We start from the raw sequence: 19,486 nt of genomic DNA, 5'->3' as shown, positions 1-19,486 counted from the left end.
GTCTACGAACAGAGAACAGCCGAATATAAGTACATGGTTCATACATTTCATACATGAGAAATTTAATTTTTTTATAAGTAAGAGAAAATATATTTTCGCCTCTGTGGTGTTGTGGTTAACGTGATTAACTGCCACCCCCGGAGGCCCGGGTTCGATTGCCGGCTCTGCCACAAAATTTGGAAAGTGGTACGAGGGCCGGAATGGGGTCCACTCAGCCTCGGGAGGTCAACTGAGTAAAGTAAGGCCACGGCCGCTTCCTTCCCTCTTCCTTGTCTATCGCTTCCAATCTTCCCATACCTCACAAGGCCCCTGTTCAGCATAGCAGGTGAGGCCGCCTTGGCGAGGTACTGGTCTTCCTCCCCAGTTTTATCCCCCGACCCAAAGTCTCACGTTCCAGGACACTTCCCTTGAGGCGGTAGAGGTTGGATCCCTCGCTGAGTCCGACGGAAAAAAACAACCCTGGAGGGTAAACAGATTAAGAAGAAGAAGAGAAAATTTATAACATTGATCCAATTTCCCTCCACATTTAAAATGAAGTACGTTCCTGTGCAAAGATATATGACAACCACTTTCTTCATCAATAACGTTATTTAGTTTCGATGATACATTGTGTTTAAAATTCCACTGGCGTTCAAAATTTTGGATTGTAAATCATCCATAGTATTTGAATGTACTAAAAATGATGTATTTCTTTTTCACTGTGTATAAGTAGTTTTACGTGTTGATTACGTCTGTCTATCTATCGGCAGTGTATACATATGCTATCTGGCATCGATTCAGCGCATGAAAATACTAATCTTTCTCTTTCGGTATTAATGACTACAAATTGCAAGGAAACGAGGGACCGAGAATACAAGCTAGAAATTAACCAGCAAGTTGGTACAAGGACATTCATCAATAAATTTAAGTTCAATGATATATGATTACCTTGTGAAGTTGTGACTAACGTCATGTGAGACGGATACTTGTCCACCAAACGACGAATGACGTCAATCTGTTCCAGAACAAGTTGAACAGCGTCCAAGTACTGCGCCGAACAGGGCACGTAGGCAGACCAGAACTGAAACATGGATCAACGCAATATTTTTCTAAATGTGATTATGCTTCAAGTTGAAATAAAACATAGTTAAATAATAATAATAATAATAATAATAATAATAATAATAATAATAATAATAATAATAATAATAATATTCTAGCAGGACATACAATTATTCATCCAAGATACTCATTTACACCTTGTAACGATCGAAAATTCTATGGCAAAGTTCATTATACAGTAATGACCTCCTGCTTCCAAGAAATAGCGTGCTGCGGGACAGTATTTACTCGTCTCGGACTGCTTGTGTATATCAGCGTAAACATACATAGACTAAATTATGGACGGATGGAAAGCAAGCATCGTCATCATCATCATCATCATCATCAGGAAAACGAGCTAGTTTCTTCCACTGAATATCTCCGTTTCTCTTGTTACGAAGACCAATGAATCCACACTTAATAATAATAGAGTAACGAACAGATGGAAACAATGGCAGGAGGCTAACTGTAGTCGCCTTGGTCTCCGTCTCCCCCTTCTTCCGTTACTCTTCATGGCTGAGAGCATTATTCTCGTGGGAATCCAATCCTCCTCCATTCTCCTCACAAGACCCCAATCAGAAAAGCCCGTTTATGAATACATTGTCATTCATCGAACTCATTCGGAACTTAGTCTTTATATCCGTGTACCCTTGTTCCCTAATGTTCCCTTCTTTCATGGCTCTTATTTCGAAATTATTCCGAAACCAACGAACCTACGTACGTACTGCATCGTCCTCAAACAGTATACCTAAAAGACGGCAGTGTAGTACTCCTCACAAGATGAATATTAACACTGTTCCAGCTGCACTCACGATAGGTGCTTCCATCGCTGACTCACGTTGATCCTTAGTATACACACACACACACTCTGTACTCCAAGGCAGTACACTTTCTTGTGTCCCATATCCCGGCTTCAGCCCAATAAGTTTATCTCAAGTTTTGTCACTGTTGTAATGGTATACAAACGACTCACGAAACCATGTATACAATTCATACGTGGAATATTCTATCAATGCATTGTGGTTAAAACCAACATCTATTACGCGCATAGTGTTGAATTCACAGAAGTTAACGTCCACGCTCGTGAACCTACTCGTGTCAAGGCTATGCCAACAATCTAATTCTTAAGTCACCTGAGATTGGAGTCGATGTGATTATTAACATTCACGGTTTACTGAAGTGGAAATAAATCTCAAAACCTAAAATCTGCGCATGCGCCTCTAACACACACGTGGCGTAGTTTATACCCAAAAAATCTATTCGTGTCAAGGCTATGCCCACAAACTAATTCTTAAGTCACCTGAGATTGGAGTCGGTGTGATTATTAACATTCACAGTTTACTGAAGTGGAAATAAATCTCAAAACCTAAAATCTGCGCATGCGCCTCTAACCCCCACGTGGCGTAGTTTATACCCAAAAGATCTGCAGCTATGACTTCAGTACAGGCCCACACATATTTTCATACCATCTCGTGACACTTTTCTTCCTTTGCTGTTTGTAGAATGGCCAGTCCTCACCTTTTTCTCTTCTAATTAGAAATGTGAGGTGAGAGTTAATTAGCTGTATTTTCCCCAATTCTCTAGACGTCGGCCAACTGCCGTAGTTGTGTTGAAACACCGAATCCCGTGAGATCTCCAAATTTGAGCAACAGTGGGTGTGGTCAAGATTTGGATGGCTGTTGGTAGGGGGGTAAGGGAATGGACGAGTGAAATGGAACTGGTCACCTTGCGGTACGTAAACTCCGGCTCAGGCACACCTCTGCGGAGGTTTGGACCTGCCTTCGGGCAGAATACTCTCTTACTTTATCTTCTATACGTCTCGTGGGCTGTTGGTGATACTATACGCACGTTTATAAATATTGTTTGTTAGCAAGAGTGTTGTAACCTTCAGTACCTTTCAGAGAGACGTTGATCTATTACCGTGTGTGACTGTGAGAGATTCCTTAACGTCTAGAGTGTTGTCATATCTGCCCGACTAGTTACGCAACTGGTAGTAAGTTGCTGATGTCACTGCGTAAATTTTAGTAATTAACAATGTTTTTCTCTGTCGAGTTATTTGGTCGAACCTTTTTGCACAGTACGCGTCACTGACGGGTCAAGTTGTAGACAATTTTATCTTGTCATACTTATTTCTTAGACTATGTGGAGATAACATAATGATAAAATTTTCTGATGACATAGCCGTCATTGAGGAAACGAAGATAAGTTACTAAAAGCATCAGCAAGAACGAACAAGGCATTGAGAGAGAAGTATGTCATGAAAATAAATACAAAGAAGACTGAAATTATGGTATGAAACCGCCAACACACTGCAGTCGACGTAAGAATGAATGGTCTACTACACAGACATGTAAATGCCTTTACCTACTTCGCAGTAAAATGTAAAATCAGTTCAGATGGAAAACGTTCAGTGGACACAAAGAACAGTATTGCACAGGCAAAGATCGCCTATTACACGAAGAGGATGCTGCTTATACCAATGAACATATGTGTGCAAACTAAAAGGAGATGTATAAAGTGCTATGTCTGGAGTGTGGCCTTGTATGGCTTAGAAATGTGGACAATTGGTGCATGCGATAAGAAACGACTGGAGACGTTTTAGATGCGGTACTGGAGGAGGATAGAAAAGCTCTCATGGACAGCAAAACTCACAAATTAAGACATTCTTAGAAGACTAGGTGAGAAAGGACTTTTGTTATTAACAATAATAGAGCAAAAGGACCTATTAGTTGGCTATCTCTACATGCACAATAGTTTTATAGTTAATGTCATGGAAGGAATCATTCAAGGCAAGAGAGCAAGAGGAAGACCTAGACTTCAATACTCCAGACAAATCAGAGAAGGTGTTGGAGCAGACTTGTATGAGGAAATGAAGAGATTTACAGACTACAGAGAAGAGTGGAAGAGAAGAATTGCTGCGAATAAATCTTCGGATTGAGAACTAAGAAGAAGCGAAGACACTGTCCAGTTTTTATTTCCATTAATTTATCTGATATATTTTTTGCACAAAGTATAACATTTTGAAGACATTGAAAAGCAAATCAAACCCTATGGCACTACAGCCCTTGAAGGGCCTTGGCCTACCAAGCGACCGCTACTCAGCCCGAAGGCCTGAAGATTACGAGGTGTCGTGTGGTCAGCACGACGAAACCTCTCGGCCTTTATTCTTGGCTTTCTAGACCGGAGCCGCTATCTCACCGTCAGATGGCTCCTCAATTCTAATCACGTAGGCTGAGTGGAACTCGAACTAGCCCTCAGGTCCAGGTAAAAACACCTGACCTGGCCGCGAATCGAACCCGGGGCCTCCGAGTAAGAGGCAGGCACGCTACCGCTACACCACAGGGCCTGATGGAAGATTTGCTATTTTATAATTCAGATATCTTTAATAAATGTAGTAAAATAATTTTCGGTAAAAGACAGAACGAAATAAAATCTGGTGTGTTTGGAACACTCCACGCGGTTACTTACTTTATCAAAATAGGCACGAGAGTTGAAGCATTAATCATCACTGTATTCATCACATGAAGGTGGTATAGCTGCATTTTGCCTTCAAAAACCATCACCAACATCAATACTTCATAAACTTCGTCATATGAAATTCTGTTGAGAGTTGAAGAAAATTATGTAGATTGAAGTAGAATGTTGATTTTGCCTGCTAATTATCCCAGTTACATTCTATTGTGCAGCTGTAAAGAACACGCATTCTCACTTCAGTATCACTGGACCTAGTCGCCATGGTAAATAGTGTATGACGAGAAGCTTCGTTGTGTGTATCTTCGCGAGGAACTGTGCGTCCAAGTCAAGTGTCATCATTGTCAGATCAGTAGTAGAGTGTTTTATCCTTCATCTTTTCGTTTTGGCTATCTGAGGTCCACGTTAATTGGTATCAGCTTCGATTCTTCTGGCATTTTTCCTCGTCCAATATTCTTTCATTCTCATATTTTACAACCTTATTCGCTCCTTTGTCCATGATGATTTTGTTCTGGGCCTAGTTCTCTCATGAAAAACTGTGCAAGCCTCAACTATTTATTAAAAAATTACTCTGTTGTATATCTCTGGTTCATGTATTCCTATTTCTTCTATGCATCTCTTTCATCCAGCGTACCTTCATTCTCTTGTTCCCAAGACACTGTATTATTTGCTGTATTAACCTCCCCGAGTCCATTCTCAAGGTATGTCCGAAAAACACGCTTCTTTTCTGTACGACGTCCGAGATATTCTGTAGCTTGTTATACAGTCCTTGGTTCGTTCGTCTTCTATAAGTATCGACCGTCCTCTGTTCTTCGTGGTCCCAATGTCTTCCTCAGAATCTTTCATTCCACCATTTCTAATTTCTTAAGTACTCCTGTTCTTACTAGGCCAAGAGTTTCTGCTGCTTCAGAACAGATCACTGTCTGGCAAAGTTAAATTTGCGTTCATCCATATATTCTTCTTATTGTAGACGTTCATATTTAGTTAATAATAATAATAATAATAATAATGTTATTGGCTTAACGTCCCACTACTACATTTTTACGGTTTTTGGAGACGCCTAGGTGCCGAAATTTATTCCCGTAGGAGTTCTTTTACATGCCAGTAAATCTACCGATACGAGGGTGACGTATTTGAGCACCTTCAAATACCACCGGACTGAGCCAGAATCGAACCTGCCAAGTTGGAGTCAGAAGGCCAGCGCCTCAACAGCTAGTTAGTTAGTTAATATAGTGTTTATTATTATTATTATTATTATTATTATTATTATTATTATTATTATTATTATTATTAATATTATTAATTCGTTATGCCCAACTTACGAACTTGTTCGAATTCATTTAGTACAATTTTTGTTCTTTCCTTCCCAATATTTCTCTTCAATCGTTTACGGAGTTACTTGCCGCGTTCTTCTGTATGTCTTCTTCTATGTTATTCTGAAAACTTGTGTTTGCTTACTAAGCTTCTGAACTTCGTACTATTTTGAATATCTTCTTCGTTAATACCATATTTTTGTAAATCTTTGTTTATTTCCACTAACCATCGGTTACGGTTTGTCTAGGATAGTGCTAGGCGTAGAAGTTTCTTTGTCAGCCTGTTGTTATCCATTCTGTGAAGGAATTTCTATAATTTCAATAGCCATTTTCTTCTGTATCTGCGATTAATTTCTGTGATTTAATAAATTTCTTGTGATATCTTTTTGATCTAAATTTCACTTACGTATTCTAATCCTAGGAATTTCCTGAGGGTTATTCCTCTCTTGTTTTTGTATGTTTTTTATTCGTGACCTAACACCAGTTATCAATTTTCGTACGTATACTTCTCTGCTTGTTCCTCTTTTTCTGCTTCCTTTCTTCTTCTTATTTACCTGTTGCATTATATTCACTACCGGTACAACTTCTGAAAGGTCTGTTTAATCTCAAATTCACAACAAGGCACCCAGCACTGTGATTCACGTACGAACTTGGCTAATAGGACCCCGTAAAGAAAGCGTCCCTATCCATTAATTAAAGCCATGCGGATGTACATGGTACTAAATAATCTTTCAAGTGTATTAACTTCACGTCGTTCCCGACAGTTCTCAAGTCACATAGTGACGTACTCAGGGTCTGATGACGTCAGCTTGGTAACAAACAACTTGACAGTCTTCTTAAGGTGCACTTTGAACTTCGTAGAACGTCACAAAGGAAAGAAGTGGGTGGAGGTTACAAGAGCTCAGTGAGAGACACGGCTACACTACTTTGAAGTCTGCCACGCAGCACGCTGAGGAATTATGACGGCAAGGCTTACGCCAGTAAAATGAGATACCATAATTGAGGATATCCACTTCCGCAGCGTAACGATTAGCACAATCGGCTACAGTACTCGGAGAACCGCGTACGATTCCCGACACTGCTACTGATGTACAAATGACAGGAGGGCTGGTATGTGATTGATTAATATGGTACATGCAGCTCACCTATACTGGAGGTGTGCCTGTAAAGAGTTGCACCACCTAAGGTACTAGAGCACGAGTTAATTTATTCATCATTGAGAATATCAGTTAAAGTGATGATGATGATGATGATGATGATTGATGCTTAAAACACACTGAAGACTTAGCATGTGAAGCTGGATCTTACACTGTTGACTGAGAATTTTAGTTCGTTTTTACATTTTTATACAAAAGTAACTGATAGTCCTACTTACAGTCACCAACCAATTTTGGATTCAGCAACGTTTGAGGTAAACATGCTTACCTTCTTCTTCAAAATGGGAGCAAAACTATTAACATTTATAAATACATTTAAAACATTTTTTTTCAATTTGAACGTTTTTAACGGTTTACAACACATATTAAAAACCTAAAACGTTATATATTCATAGACACCAAAATTTATGAAATACAACATACATACAAAGTCGTTGATAAACGGAAAAACTACATTAATTGTGTAAATTGGCTGTAGCCGTCCGCCGCGCGAGACCTTGTCGCTATGAAGCTGCTTCGGTAGTACCAACTTAGTATCATAATATAATTACGTTCTGAAGACTTAGCATGTGAAGCTGGATCTTACACTGTTGACAGAGAATTTTAGTTCGTTTTTACCTTTTTATACAAAAGTAACTGATAGTCCTGGTATTTCTAAATGAATTACAAGCACTGCGGAATGTGTTCGAGCACTCTGCTAACGTCTGTAGTGCGTTGTAGCGGATATACACCCATGTACGTAAAACCAGAATACCTTGAAAGACTAGAGATAGGAATTTCATATTCACAGGACATGTATATTAGTATATTCTTGCATCCGGGAGATAGTAGGTTCGAATCCCACTATCAGCAGCCCTGAAAATGGTTTTTCGTGGTTTCCCATTTTCACACCAGGCAAATGCTGGGGTTGTACTTTAATTAAGGCCACGGCCGCTTCCTTCCAACTCCTAGGCCTTTCCTATCCCATCGTCGCCATAAGAACTATCTGTGTCGGTGCGACGTAAAGCCCCTAGCAAGAAAAGAGTATATTCTGAAAGAATGATTAGCATTTGAATCATGTTGGCCCTCAGTTTCAAGGTCCACATCGATACCTCGGAGCACCACCACCGACTGGCTCTCGTTGTCGCTATAAACTGAAGGTAATGGATCAGTGTAACTTGAGCATACGTGCAGGAGGCCTCGCAGACGTGCACGGGAATCGTACCGTCAAATGAATGAGTGTGAAAGAGGGAGTATTATTGGCATGAGAGAACGTGATGCAACCATCCGGGAAACTGCTGCTCGTGTGGGACGAAGTGTGTCTGCAGTGCAACGGTTGCGTACAGAATGGTTCATAGAAGGCCGTAGAACACGACAAGATGGATGCGGTCGCACCACCCAGACCACCCACCGAGATGATTGACACCTCATCCGAATGGCATCGCAGGGCAGATCTGCGTCCTCCTCGATGCAACAGTAGAACAGTGTAACACATCGTGCAGTGACAGTCCGTCGGCGTTTATTACGTTATGGGTTACCGTCGCGTTGTCCACTCCTCCGTCCACCTTTGACTAACGTGCAAAAGCATGCTAGACTTCAATGGTGTATGGAACGTTGTCACTGGGGACAGGAATGGCAGCGGATAGTGTTTTTGGACGAATCCAGGTTCTGTTTGTTTGAAAATGATGGCCACATTTTGGTTCGCCGCAGAGAGGGGAAGAGGCATCACATTGACTGCATTCGCGCAAGACATACAGCGTCAACTCAAGGCCTTGTGATCTGGGGCGCTATTGGGTACAACCACAAATCACAGTTGGGGCGTGTTCAGGGCACTCTGACATGTCCGACTTACGTAAATGATATCCTGAGACCCGTACCCATACCCTTTCTGTACGACACCCCAGACACCATATTTCAGCAGAACAATGCGCGACCATATGTTGTTCCACGAACACGTGCCTTCTTGTTGTCAAAGGATGTCAGACTGTTTCATTGGCCCGCCCGATCACCGGACTTGTCGCCAAATCGGAAATGTGTGGGATATAGTTAAACGGAGCGGCGCTGTGACCCAATACCAACCACCGAAGGGTGAACTGTGGAGCCAGGTGAATGCAGCATGGAGGTTGCCGTATATGCCTCCATGCCATCACGCATGGAACAAGTTATCAGTGCTCATGGAGGATACAGTGTCGACTAGGCAACAGGACACATGCTGAACCTAGCTGACTGAAATACTAATAGTTTCTCCAGAACATACTAATGAACATCACCTATGAGTATGAACTTCCTAGCTCTAGTCTTTCAAGGTGTTCTGTTTTTTTATGAACATAAGTGTCCCGTATTAGTCTCCATGAACATTATAACTCAACGCGTACGGCGTACGTCGCTCGACCTCCACAGAAGATTACCATCGACTTCAACATCTAGGTCTTCGACCCTTATCAATGAGTTTACAATTGTATATGTACACTTTAAATTTATGTTTCTTTTATCTCCGACTTGTAGAACTTATCTGTCGTTTTTGGGCCGATGGTTGGCTATACCACTGATTTCTCTTTGTACCCTTCCTTGACGGGTGATTTTTAAGCATCAAATTTCGCATACTAACGTCCAGACCGAATTTGCAGGACATACCAAGGTCAGACCAATACCCAGGTGAACAACGCTCGGCCGGTGAGGGCGCATGTACGCATCATTCAGGACGCAAAAGCAGGATTTTCTGAGAACCATTTGAGTTACAAACAAAACGTAAGTAACCTTTTTGAAGAACATAGCGTTTTAATTACAAGTAGGCCTACAGTGCTTCATTTGGTGACAGAACTAACCACATGGCCATTAATTGCTTTTTTAGGACGTAAAACGTGCATAATTTGTGTAAATACATTATAATGGCCACAATTTAGAAAAGGATTCTTCTTCAAAAATTACAATGGGTGAGTATTTGAATTTCAGCTCAATTGGTCCGATATAAGAGTGACTGAACTGAACAGAATTGAATTGAATTGAATTGAATTGAATTGAATTGAATTGAATTGAATTGAATTGAAAACTGAATCGAATTGAATTGCATTGAATTGAATTCAAATTGAATTGGATTTATCACATGCCACTGAGGCTGGAAAAGCCCCCTTATGTAGCGTCTTCATATGAAAGCAGGTTTATTAACCCACTCACTAAATGATTATAATATTAAACATTATATTGTGCTTGAACAGATACCATGTGCAGTAAAATCAAAACGTACATTATGTAATAAGTATGAAATGTCTGTCTCATGTCTGTTACGTATAACGAATGGATAATATATCCTTATTCCATTCAGGCAAGGTCAGTCTGGAAATGAATCAATGTAAAGATACAGTACCTTCATCCGATAATCCGCAAGATACGTACACAAATATGTCAACTTCGACAACGTTTCTAACGCTTTAAATCAGGGAATTTAAATTCTACAGGTATATCCTCGGTTTCCTTATTTCCCAAATGTACCAAAGTTTAAAGTAATATGACTCAACTTAAACATTTATATTGCGTTTTTAAATGATAAATAAAAATATAAGAGAGGTAGTATATTTTTATTTCTCCCAGAATTTGAGTGAGGAATTTAACTATGTACGGTCTATTCACAATTAAGTATTTATTATTTTCCACCTAGTCGATACAATGACTGCTTAAGGCAATTTAATGATTAAAAGTGGTACATGTTTCGTATTTTATCAACATCTTCAGCCACATAACACTGTTTAGATGAAAAATATATAAAAATATATCAAATATATAAAATTGACAAAGTAATGCTTAAGAGGAAGTGTCCTTAAAATTAACATAAGATTGACAACATTAATACAAACAAAAACTTTTTGTTTTTGTTTTTGTTTGCTTTTGTTTGTTTTAATGTTGTCAATCTTATGTTAATTTTAAGGACACTTCCTCTTAAGCATTACTTTGTCAATTTTATATACTTTTCATCTAAACACTGTTATGTGGCTGAAGATGTTGATAAAATACGAAACATGTACCACTTTTAACCATTAAATTGCCTTAAGCAATCATTGTATCGACTAGGTGGAAAATAATAAATACTTAATTGTGAATCTATTGAAGTGCGATACGGACCATGAAACTGATTTTATGTAACATGTACGGTCTAGTTAATTTTTCTGGATCAAGAAGTGAGTATTTGTTTGTGCGCGTCTTAAAACACTACGCTTTATCTCCATACAACACATCTGACTACAAAGCACCAATGGAAGACATAAAAGTAAATACGTCTCGCCAAAATGGCGGGGGCCGTAAAACTAGACCTAATCAGCATCAGGTGCCGACGTCAGTAAATCGGTAAATAAAGGCCAGAAAATTATGGTTAGGCCAATTGAACTACGTGCCCCGTATTAGTCTCCATGAAACCATGCACAGGTCGCATCATGGACCACAATAGCTGTTGCCAGGAACTACCTCGTATATCAGTTGATATGACTATCTTCGTATGCTCTCACAATAAGAAGGAGATTCATATCCGATGACCATGTGGGCCATACGATATAATCTCCTCAAACGATCCGTATGTCTGCGATGATGATTTCTCAGGTAAACACATGTCTTAAGGGAACATATTTACAGTGATCTGCTCTGAAGGCACACAACAATCTTCCCTGGACACATTTTCACAAATACTGTTGATCGTAAGGAGATAGTATGTCGTGAATAGCACTGTAATCTATCTGCAAACACTTGTATTTATTAATGTTTTCTTTTGAGTATTTTTATCCTTTACTCTGGTAAGAAACATTACTTAAGTTTTATCCTATGCCTCTAAATTATGGTGTATTAAATAACATATATAATACCCAAGATTTCTCTATTTCCTTAGTGCGAATTTTTTAAAAATATTTTTCTTGCTTTGGAGAATATCTGCTATACTTAAAATAGAAGTGTTCATTATCTTGTCATTTCCAATTACCATTTTAATTAACCCAAAACCTCTTCATGTTTAATTGTCCACAGCAGTATCAGTAATAAATTTCAGTACATTCTCTCTACTTATGCTCAATAGCATGTCTCATATTAAAATAATGAACATCATTTGTTCGCAGATACACTTGTTTGTTGCCTTTTTATCAGTTTTCATTCAAAATTACGCTAGGGATGAAATGTAACCAATCAGAATTTTATTGAAAAGAAGGAATTGAACGTGTATTTCATCACTTTTGTTATAACACGTTTGATTAATGAGAGAGTCAATTATTATTTACACGCTTTTCGAATGATATGTCGCGGATTTTATTCCAATTGTTTCCTGACATAACTAATGAAACGTGCGTCGTGAAACGTCATATGCAATATATGCCAAGTGCATGGAACATATATCTAATTCACATTAAAATTGTATTTGCATTTATTCATTACAAACCAACAGAATAACCACATAATTTGTGTTTTTATTAAACATATAGCAATATTTTGTTGAGTTTATTACAATAAGGAAATTATAAAACGATTATTAAATAGGAAATACTATACGCAAGAGGAACGCTTAACATGAATTTCAAAGGCCAGATTGAGAAAATCGAGATAAAAGACAGGAAGATTTTAAGATCATAGAATCAAATTTTCAGGATAATAAGATAATATACGTAGAGAACGAAACACTCTACAAGAAGAATGAAAAACTCACAGATACTGTGCCAGTAAATAAATAAATAAATAAATAAATAAATAAATAAATAAATAAATAAATAAATAAATAAATAAATTAGGTCACTTTCTCAGAACGAACTCTAATAGATTAACGAAACAAATCTTTGACTTATTCCGTAACCACAAAACAAAACCCAACTGGTTTAAAGAAACTGAAAAAGACCTAGTAGAATTAAAAATCATAGACAATTGACTAGTTGATAGAACATCTAAAGTAATAACTAAAGACGAAATAGATGTTTCGAAAACAAATCTACATTAAGAGACAAACATATTATCTTGTAAGACGAGAGGAAATGAAGAAATACTGGGCACTAAGAAAAGAACACCACACAGATGAATGATTCATTCAACGTACCAGAAACAGGGTGAAACTAATTAATAATAATAATAATAATAATAATAATAATAAGGAAATTTACCTGATGTTCAAAGTTAAATTTAATGTTTTTCATGCCATATCCAAGGAAAGTCAAGGATCACTGAGTGTACGAGTATTAACGGTGGTTGTTCAAAGAAAACAAAGCAATATGATCTCAGTACAAGCCATGAATGGCCTTGGAGTATAAAAATAACGCAGGAAATACCGTGTTTGTGATTACAGTATCAACCATCGCGTAAAACTAAAAGCATGCTAGTATTGTATATTTATTCGTTCATTCACTAGTATGTAGACTTGCATTCTACAGTCAAAATTGCCAGGTGAGAAGTAACTGGTAACTTGAAATGAACATGTTCTTCCGATAAATGGTAACGGAATTCTGTTTCACGCATTAAACTTGTCACTATTGTATGTATTAAATAGACTCGATGTCTACTACGTCAGTCGACTCCAACTCAGTGTTTGATGCTTCCTTGTGTCTGCTGAAGGCTCACCTCTTCTACTCTGCTCTACTCTACTCTACTGTACTCTCTGTCGCTGAGGCGATCTAAGAACGCACACGCTGGGTTGTTAACCTTACCTTTTTAGCCAATATTACAAAATATTTTAGTGATTTCAGTGTTTCCTTCTTCATGGTTTTAACATGGACCATTCATTACTGAAAAGTTAATTATAAAAGATTTAGAATTACCATCCTTGAAACCTCATTATTATTAATCACATACAGTCGCATCAGCACACTAATTTTAATTAAAAACCAGTTTTTGAACTCTAAAGTCCATCATGAGTGTTAACATTTAAAATATTTAATGCCACATGAGTGTGTCGTCCAAATGAGTTTGAAAAATTTTAAAAACTGAAGTGGATTCCTGTTGAGATCTACATGGGGTAAGCCATCCCTTCCTCCCATGTTGATCTCAACAGGGCTCCATTTCAATTTCTTAAAACTTATTTTAATTCATTTGGACGACATAATCATGTGGAATTAAATGTTTTAAATGTTAACACGGATGATGGAACTCATAGTGCGAAAAGCGGTTTTGAATTAAAATTAGTGTTCCCATACGACTGTATGTGTTTAATAATTTTATGTAATACCACCAGCACTGCTACTAAGATAGCTTTGATATTTTATAATGATTACAATCTTTGAAACCTGATAGTAAATGTGAAAACCTATAAACAGTCCTACAATGGTTTAAAAACATAGAATACATGGAAGTCATCTGAACTAAACAATCTTATTTCCTGTAAACTTTGGACAGACTGCAGTCAAATTTTAAGGCTTCAGTGTGAACAATTTACAATTACACATGTTACGCTATTTAGGGTCCCTTTTTTCAATGCATAATAACTTGAAACAGAAAAAAGAAGATTTCCCGCTTTTCGACGCTTTGGCATGTAAATTAAGTTGCACGTTATTCACTAAATGCCTTTGCGAATATGTCCAGTCATGAAACTGAATAAGATTAAAGCAAATCATGTTTGACCGATGTTACGTTGGAAACAAGAGTCACGCATTCATTCTGCTCAGAAAATTCTTTGTGATACCACTAATTTGTTGAAATGAAAGAAATTTGAGGTGTAATTCTAAATGCAGAAAAGAGAGCAGTTTTGTTATCTTCTTCTTCTAAAGGTTGCCGAGCTGAGTGGATCAGATGGTTAACGCGCTGACTTTCTGAACACAAGTTGGGAAGTTCGATCCCGTCTAAGTCTGGTTTAATTTTAGAGTGTTTGGCTACGTCAACCCATCCCAAGGTACTGGACCTTGTAATTTTTTTAGTGATTTCTAAGAACGCGATGAATTAATGCCTATTTTAATGTTTTAAATAAATAAACTTTACAATTTGAAAAGAAAATAATACAAATATATTAAACTCTATTGTCCATAAAATGACATGTTTTGTAATTTCGTTGCAGAAAAGTATGTGAAAGTGTTCATCCCACCTGTCTATCAAGTTTCAGATTGATACTTTTAGTAGTTCCCAAGCAAAGATACATTTGTCATGGGGAAATAAAGTCTAGGCAATTACGATAGAATTTCACAACACGCAACCTCGCACTCTGTATCTCAAATCAAAACCAACTTTCTTCAGTGATCGGGAAGCTCGACCAATAGGAAATGACGCTTCACAGCCGTCTTCAATACACCTAAGTGTGATACCTTCAACTATCTGATTAAATGTTTAAGCAGACGTAAAGAATTCATGACGACGAAAAATAGCAATGCATGAAAGAGGGATCACACTACCTAACTCGCATGTTTAGGAATTTAGTACGCTTAGGTACTGGTTTAAATAAATCCTTCTGGAACTAGATTCTCGAAGAGGGGGTACCCAAAAATAACCGAAATAACATTCCCGCGGGCGAAGCTTGTGTACGACGCATTTCTTCCGCTAGGCGTGTATAGCGCAACTCATTGCTAGTTCAGTGCCGCCTGTGTTGTCGACCTGGCTTGTTCTGTTCATCTGCAGTGATTGTTTTTGCTAGCGCTGTTTTGTTCTCGAACCCGAGACCCATGTGACCAAAGGCCAGCACGCTAACCAGTTAGCCATGGAGCCAGACAGCTGCCGAAGTTAGCCAATCAGATCGCTTCGCGGGCGATTTCAAATGGGCTTTACGAGGCAGTGTTGTTAAATATGTACGTGATTGAAAGCCATGCTGAGAAATGAGCAACAAACACTAACACGCGGTGGGTTTCATCCAATATCACGGTAACGTACTTGCTCAAGTCCTTCCCCTGGAGAAGTTTCTCTCTTCTATTGGCGCTCTCAATTCGGTCATAATCCACGTGCAAATTTAGCAAACACCGCCCCATAATGACCATCTGAAGTCTCCCGTGATCCGATCTGATTGGCTGATAAAATAACAACGGCGCAATATCTAATTATTTATTTCAAATTATTTATCTGTATGACCAAACCTCAAACGCTCATACATCCGGTTCACGACGTTTGCGACCACCCTGTATAGGTATAGTTTACGTCAATATGGTTACACTTGCATAATCATGCTGTTCTATAAACCTCAAAATCGAACCTCTCAGTTCAAATCCATGGGCGACTTTAGGGAATTGGATGTTTTTCTAAGAATATCTGAGCTATCAGACTGGTACAATTTTCTGAGTTTCTAGATGCTTTGAAATAGCTCATTAAATCACATCTATTTCCATTTTTATACCTACCTTTGTACATATCTACTCTCCGAGATACATTCATTAGTATATATTACTGACATTTCGTTAATGTTTAAAACTTGTAAAAACACAGACACACAACTTTCATGAGATCAACAGTAATAAGTTGAAATTCAAACATCCTTTGACTGACTTTCGTAACTTGCTAATGAACTCTTCACTTGTACTGAACGTCCCAGAGGGCAGACTTAATCAATTATATGGCAGCGAAAGAGATTTTTAAAGAAAGTAAAACGGAGAGAATGGAGATAACCATTCACCCAGTGTTGCACAGCGTGAGCAGCACTAATAGGGAAGTTGTGTACAATAAAAACAAGCAAATTGACCAGCACTGGAATGTCTTTGGGCACCATTATAACATTTCATAATTTGTATGGGCAAAATACCAATAACTTAAATGCTGCTGAATATTGATAACATTGCTCATTTTAATTCCTAACGAATGTATATTAAACATAAAAGGAGAAGTTATTGATAGTTATGTGTTTCACTTCAAGCACCATAATTTTTCGTTGTTGTGCCCTAAGACATGACCAAGAAATGTATTATTTGTCTGAATGCTTTTTATGAGGTATCTGCGTTCTCTGACTAGGTTGAGACATTTTCGTTAGTTTTCATTTCTGTCCTAGAAGTTCTGGTCATTTTTCTCCAAATCCATATCTTCATTGTTTCCAGGTGAAAGTACACCATTAAAAATGTATTTCGCATTTCGAAGTTAAGTGATTCATTAATGAGTAGCTCTTTAGTCTCTTGAAATGCACATTTAGCTTGTGATAATTTTCTCCTGCGTATTTGCCATGCAGATAGGGGCGCGCAGCTGAGAGCTTGCAATTGGGATATAGTGGCTTCGAGCCCCACTGTCGGCAGGCCTTAAGATGGATTTCCGTGGTTTCACATTTCACAGCATGCACTAATTAAAGCCAAGGCCACTTCCTGCCAACCCCTAGACTTTTCTTATCCCATCGTCGCCATATGACCTATCTGCTTAGGTTCGACGTAAAGTCACTTGATTGTATTTTTCTCCTAACTTCTGTGCTGCATCGGTTGTCTTCTGTAATGACTAGAGCCCGGAATTTTATGCACTAATAGGTTAGAATGCAAACTTACTGAAGCGAAAAGCAAGTATAGTCTATCTTCACACCGATTATGCTATGGGGTTTGCACAAACATTAGGGGTACAGCCCATCAGAACCCCTATAATTTATGTTACTTTTTCTACATTATGGAACAGCGGGTGGCCATCATTTCCTACTAACCAAATTAGTTTGCAATCTAACCTATTACCGCATGAAAATCCGGGCTTTAGTAATGACTGTGCGTAGGTAACTGACAATGTTAATCTATTGAATTTTGTGATTTAAAATATTGATATTAGTAGTTCATTTCTTCCCTGATTTCTTGATGATCATCAGCTTCTCATACTGATATTTATTTTGAATTATATTAGGATAGCTGACAGTGTGTTCGGTTTTTCTCTCCGCAGGTGTTTGATTGTTGGGTTTCTATGGGATCATGCCTCCTAAATTTTTTAATATTTAGAAAGCTTCCTTGAAATCTTTCTAGGGGTTTGATGACGAGATTCCGTATGGACTTTCAGAAAAAATAATCTCACATAATCTTTTAACCATCGCTTTGGAAATAATGTTCCACTATGTTAAAAATGTTCCGTCAGTTCCGTGACGGGATAAACGCTACACATTATTATTATCGAAATATATTACAATAGATCTCTATTATCTGGACGGATGACACATCAGATAACTGAAAAATCGAATAATACAGATGGACGTGGATACAAATTACATCTCAGTCACATCACCGACACCTAATTCACTAGCAACTTATTTTTATCCCTGCGCTTGCCACTGCGAATGACCGGATTCATCCAGGTGGGCTGTATAAACTGAAATCCAGGAAGATTCGCGACGTCATCTGCCACCGCCAATTCGACCTGAATGGCGTAGGCCCAGTCCCGAGTGAGGGCGATATTCAGGAGACTCGCCTGTGTACAGACATAACTTCGCTGGCCATTATCCAGAAATTCCCAATTCGACAGAAACCACAACATGGTAGTGGCGTCATGGTGGTCTCGTTCCACTAGGGTGTTGATAAGATGTTTCTTGAGAGTTTCGGCCAAACGAAAGGCACGTTCGTCTTCTCAGAGCTCGAGGGCCTTCGGGTACACACCTGGAACAATTTGGCGCAATCGGCCTGGTCTATCTTATCACTCTTCTAGTCGAGTATAGTCCCGGGATTGTGCATCACGTGGATGTGCATCGCCATCCACTCTTAACTGTAGTTGGTGGAGTAGTGCAAGTATCTCTCGAGATTCTCCTCGCAACTCTGCTAGTGTGGGTTCAGCTCCTGGTGTGACAGTTTGAGGGGGTTTCCCCTTGTGAGTCATCCTCGGTGTGCTTGCTCTGGTTGTTTTATGGATATAGATGACTCTGTGGGAGTACCCACTGATGATGTGCCTCAAGGTATACTTGAAGTGCGTGCCTTAGGATTCCTCTTATTTGTCTCTTGAAAGAAGACGCGGAAAGAAACCGCACAACTTCTCCAAGATCTCTAATAAAGCGCTCACTACAGTACTGTATATGGCTTGTATAATTGGTGTTGTACTGTATCTAGTGAGAACGAATTTAACGTTTCATTGTAGACATTTTATTTCTTAATTCTAAACAAGTATACTCCCTTCAGGACCATGAGTTCGAAATGACTTGGAACTACAGCAGCGCGGAACTCACCTCACGACGCTCGCACACCATTAATTTAAGATCTCCCGATAAGCCTTTTAAAGCACGACATTGGTGATTTTGGAATTTTGACAAGCCCTTCTATCCTCTCGAATGCAGTCTTTTATTTTGAAGCCATTTCTTACGCTTATTTTGCGAAAGAAAGTCTTACCGCACTTCCTCGCACGACAATTTCATAAAATCCTCACTATTTGAATTTCTTGTCGTATGGGTGTGTGCTTTTAAATTCTAAGGTAATGAATCAAATGATACCTCACATTGCTTACTACCATGCTGGATTCAAGAGCTACATTAACTGATAGATCCATGGCGCGGCGAAATGGACACCTCAATATGGCAGACCTATTACATCTCCCTATGACATCATATCGTCATCAGACACTTGCTGTTGAGTATATTGGTCCTTTCTCGTTAAATACGAGTAGGGCCCAGGTTTTTATGCAATAATAGGTCAG

The 19,486-nt window shown here is 38.6% G+C and overlaps 1 protein-coding gene across 1 annotated transcript in view; it reads right to left on the bottom strand.

Moving 5' to 3' along the window:
- LOC136867422 (dipeptidase 1-like) overlaps positions 1-19,486 on the bottom strand; it is a 445,798-nt gene that overhangs the window by 215,355 nt on the left and 210,957 nt on the right. Inside the window, exon 3 of the mRNA XM_067144625.2 lies at positions 928-1,060. Coding sequence (XP_067000726.1) covers positions 928-1,060 — 133 coding nt within the window. The remainder of the gene's footprint in view (positions 1-927; positions 1,061-19,486) is intronic.

This window comes from Anabrus simplex, chromosome 3 (assembly GCF_040414725.1).
Source record: "Anabrus simplex isolate iqAnaSimp1 chromosome 3, ASM4041472v1, whole genome shotgun sequence".
Lineage (NCBI taxonomy): Eukaryota > Metazoa > Arthropoda > Insecta > Orthoptera > Tettigoniidae > Anabrus > Anabrus simplex.
Note: the sequence above shows the minus strand (reverse complement) of the source record. Positions and strands in the feature narration are given on the sequence as shown.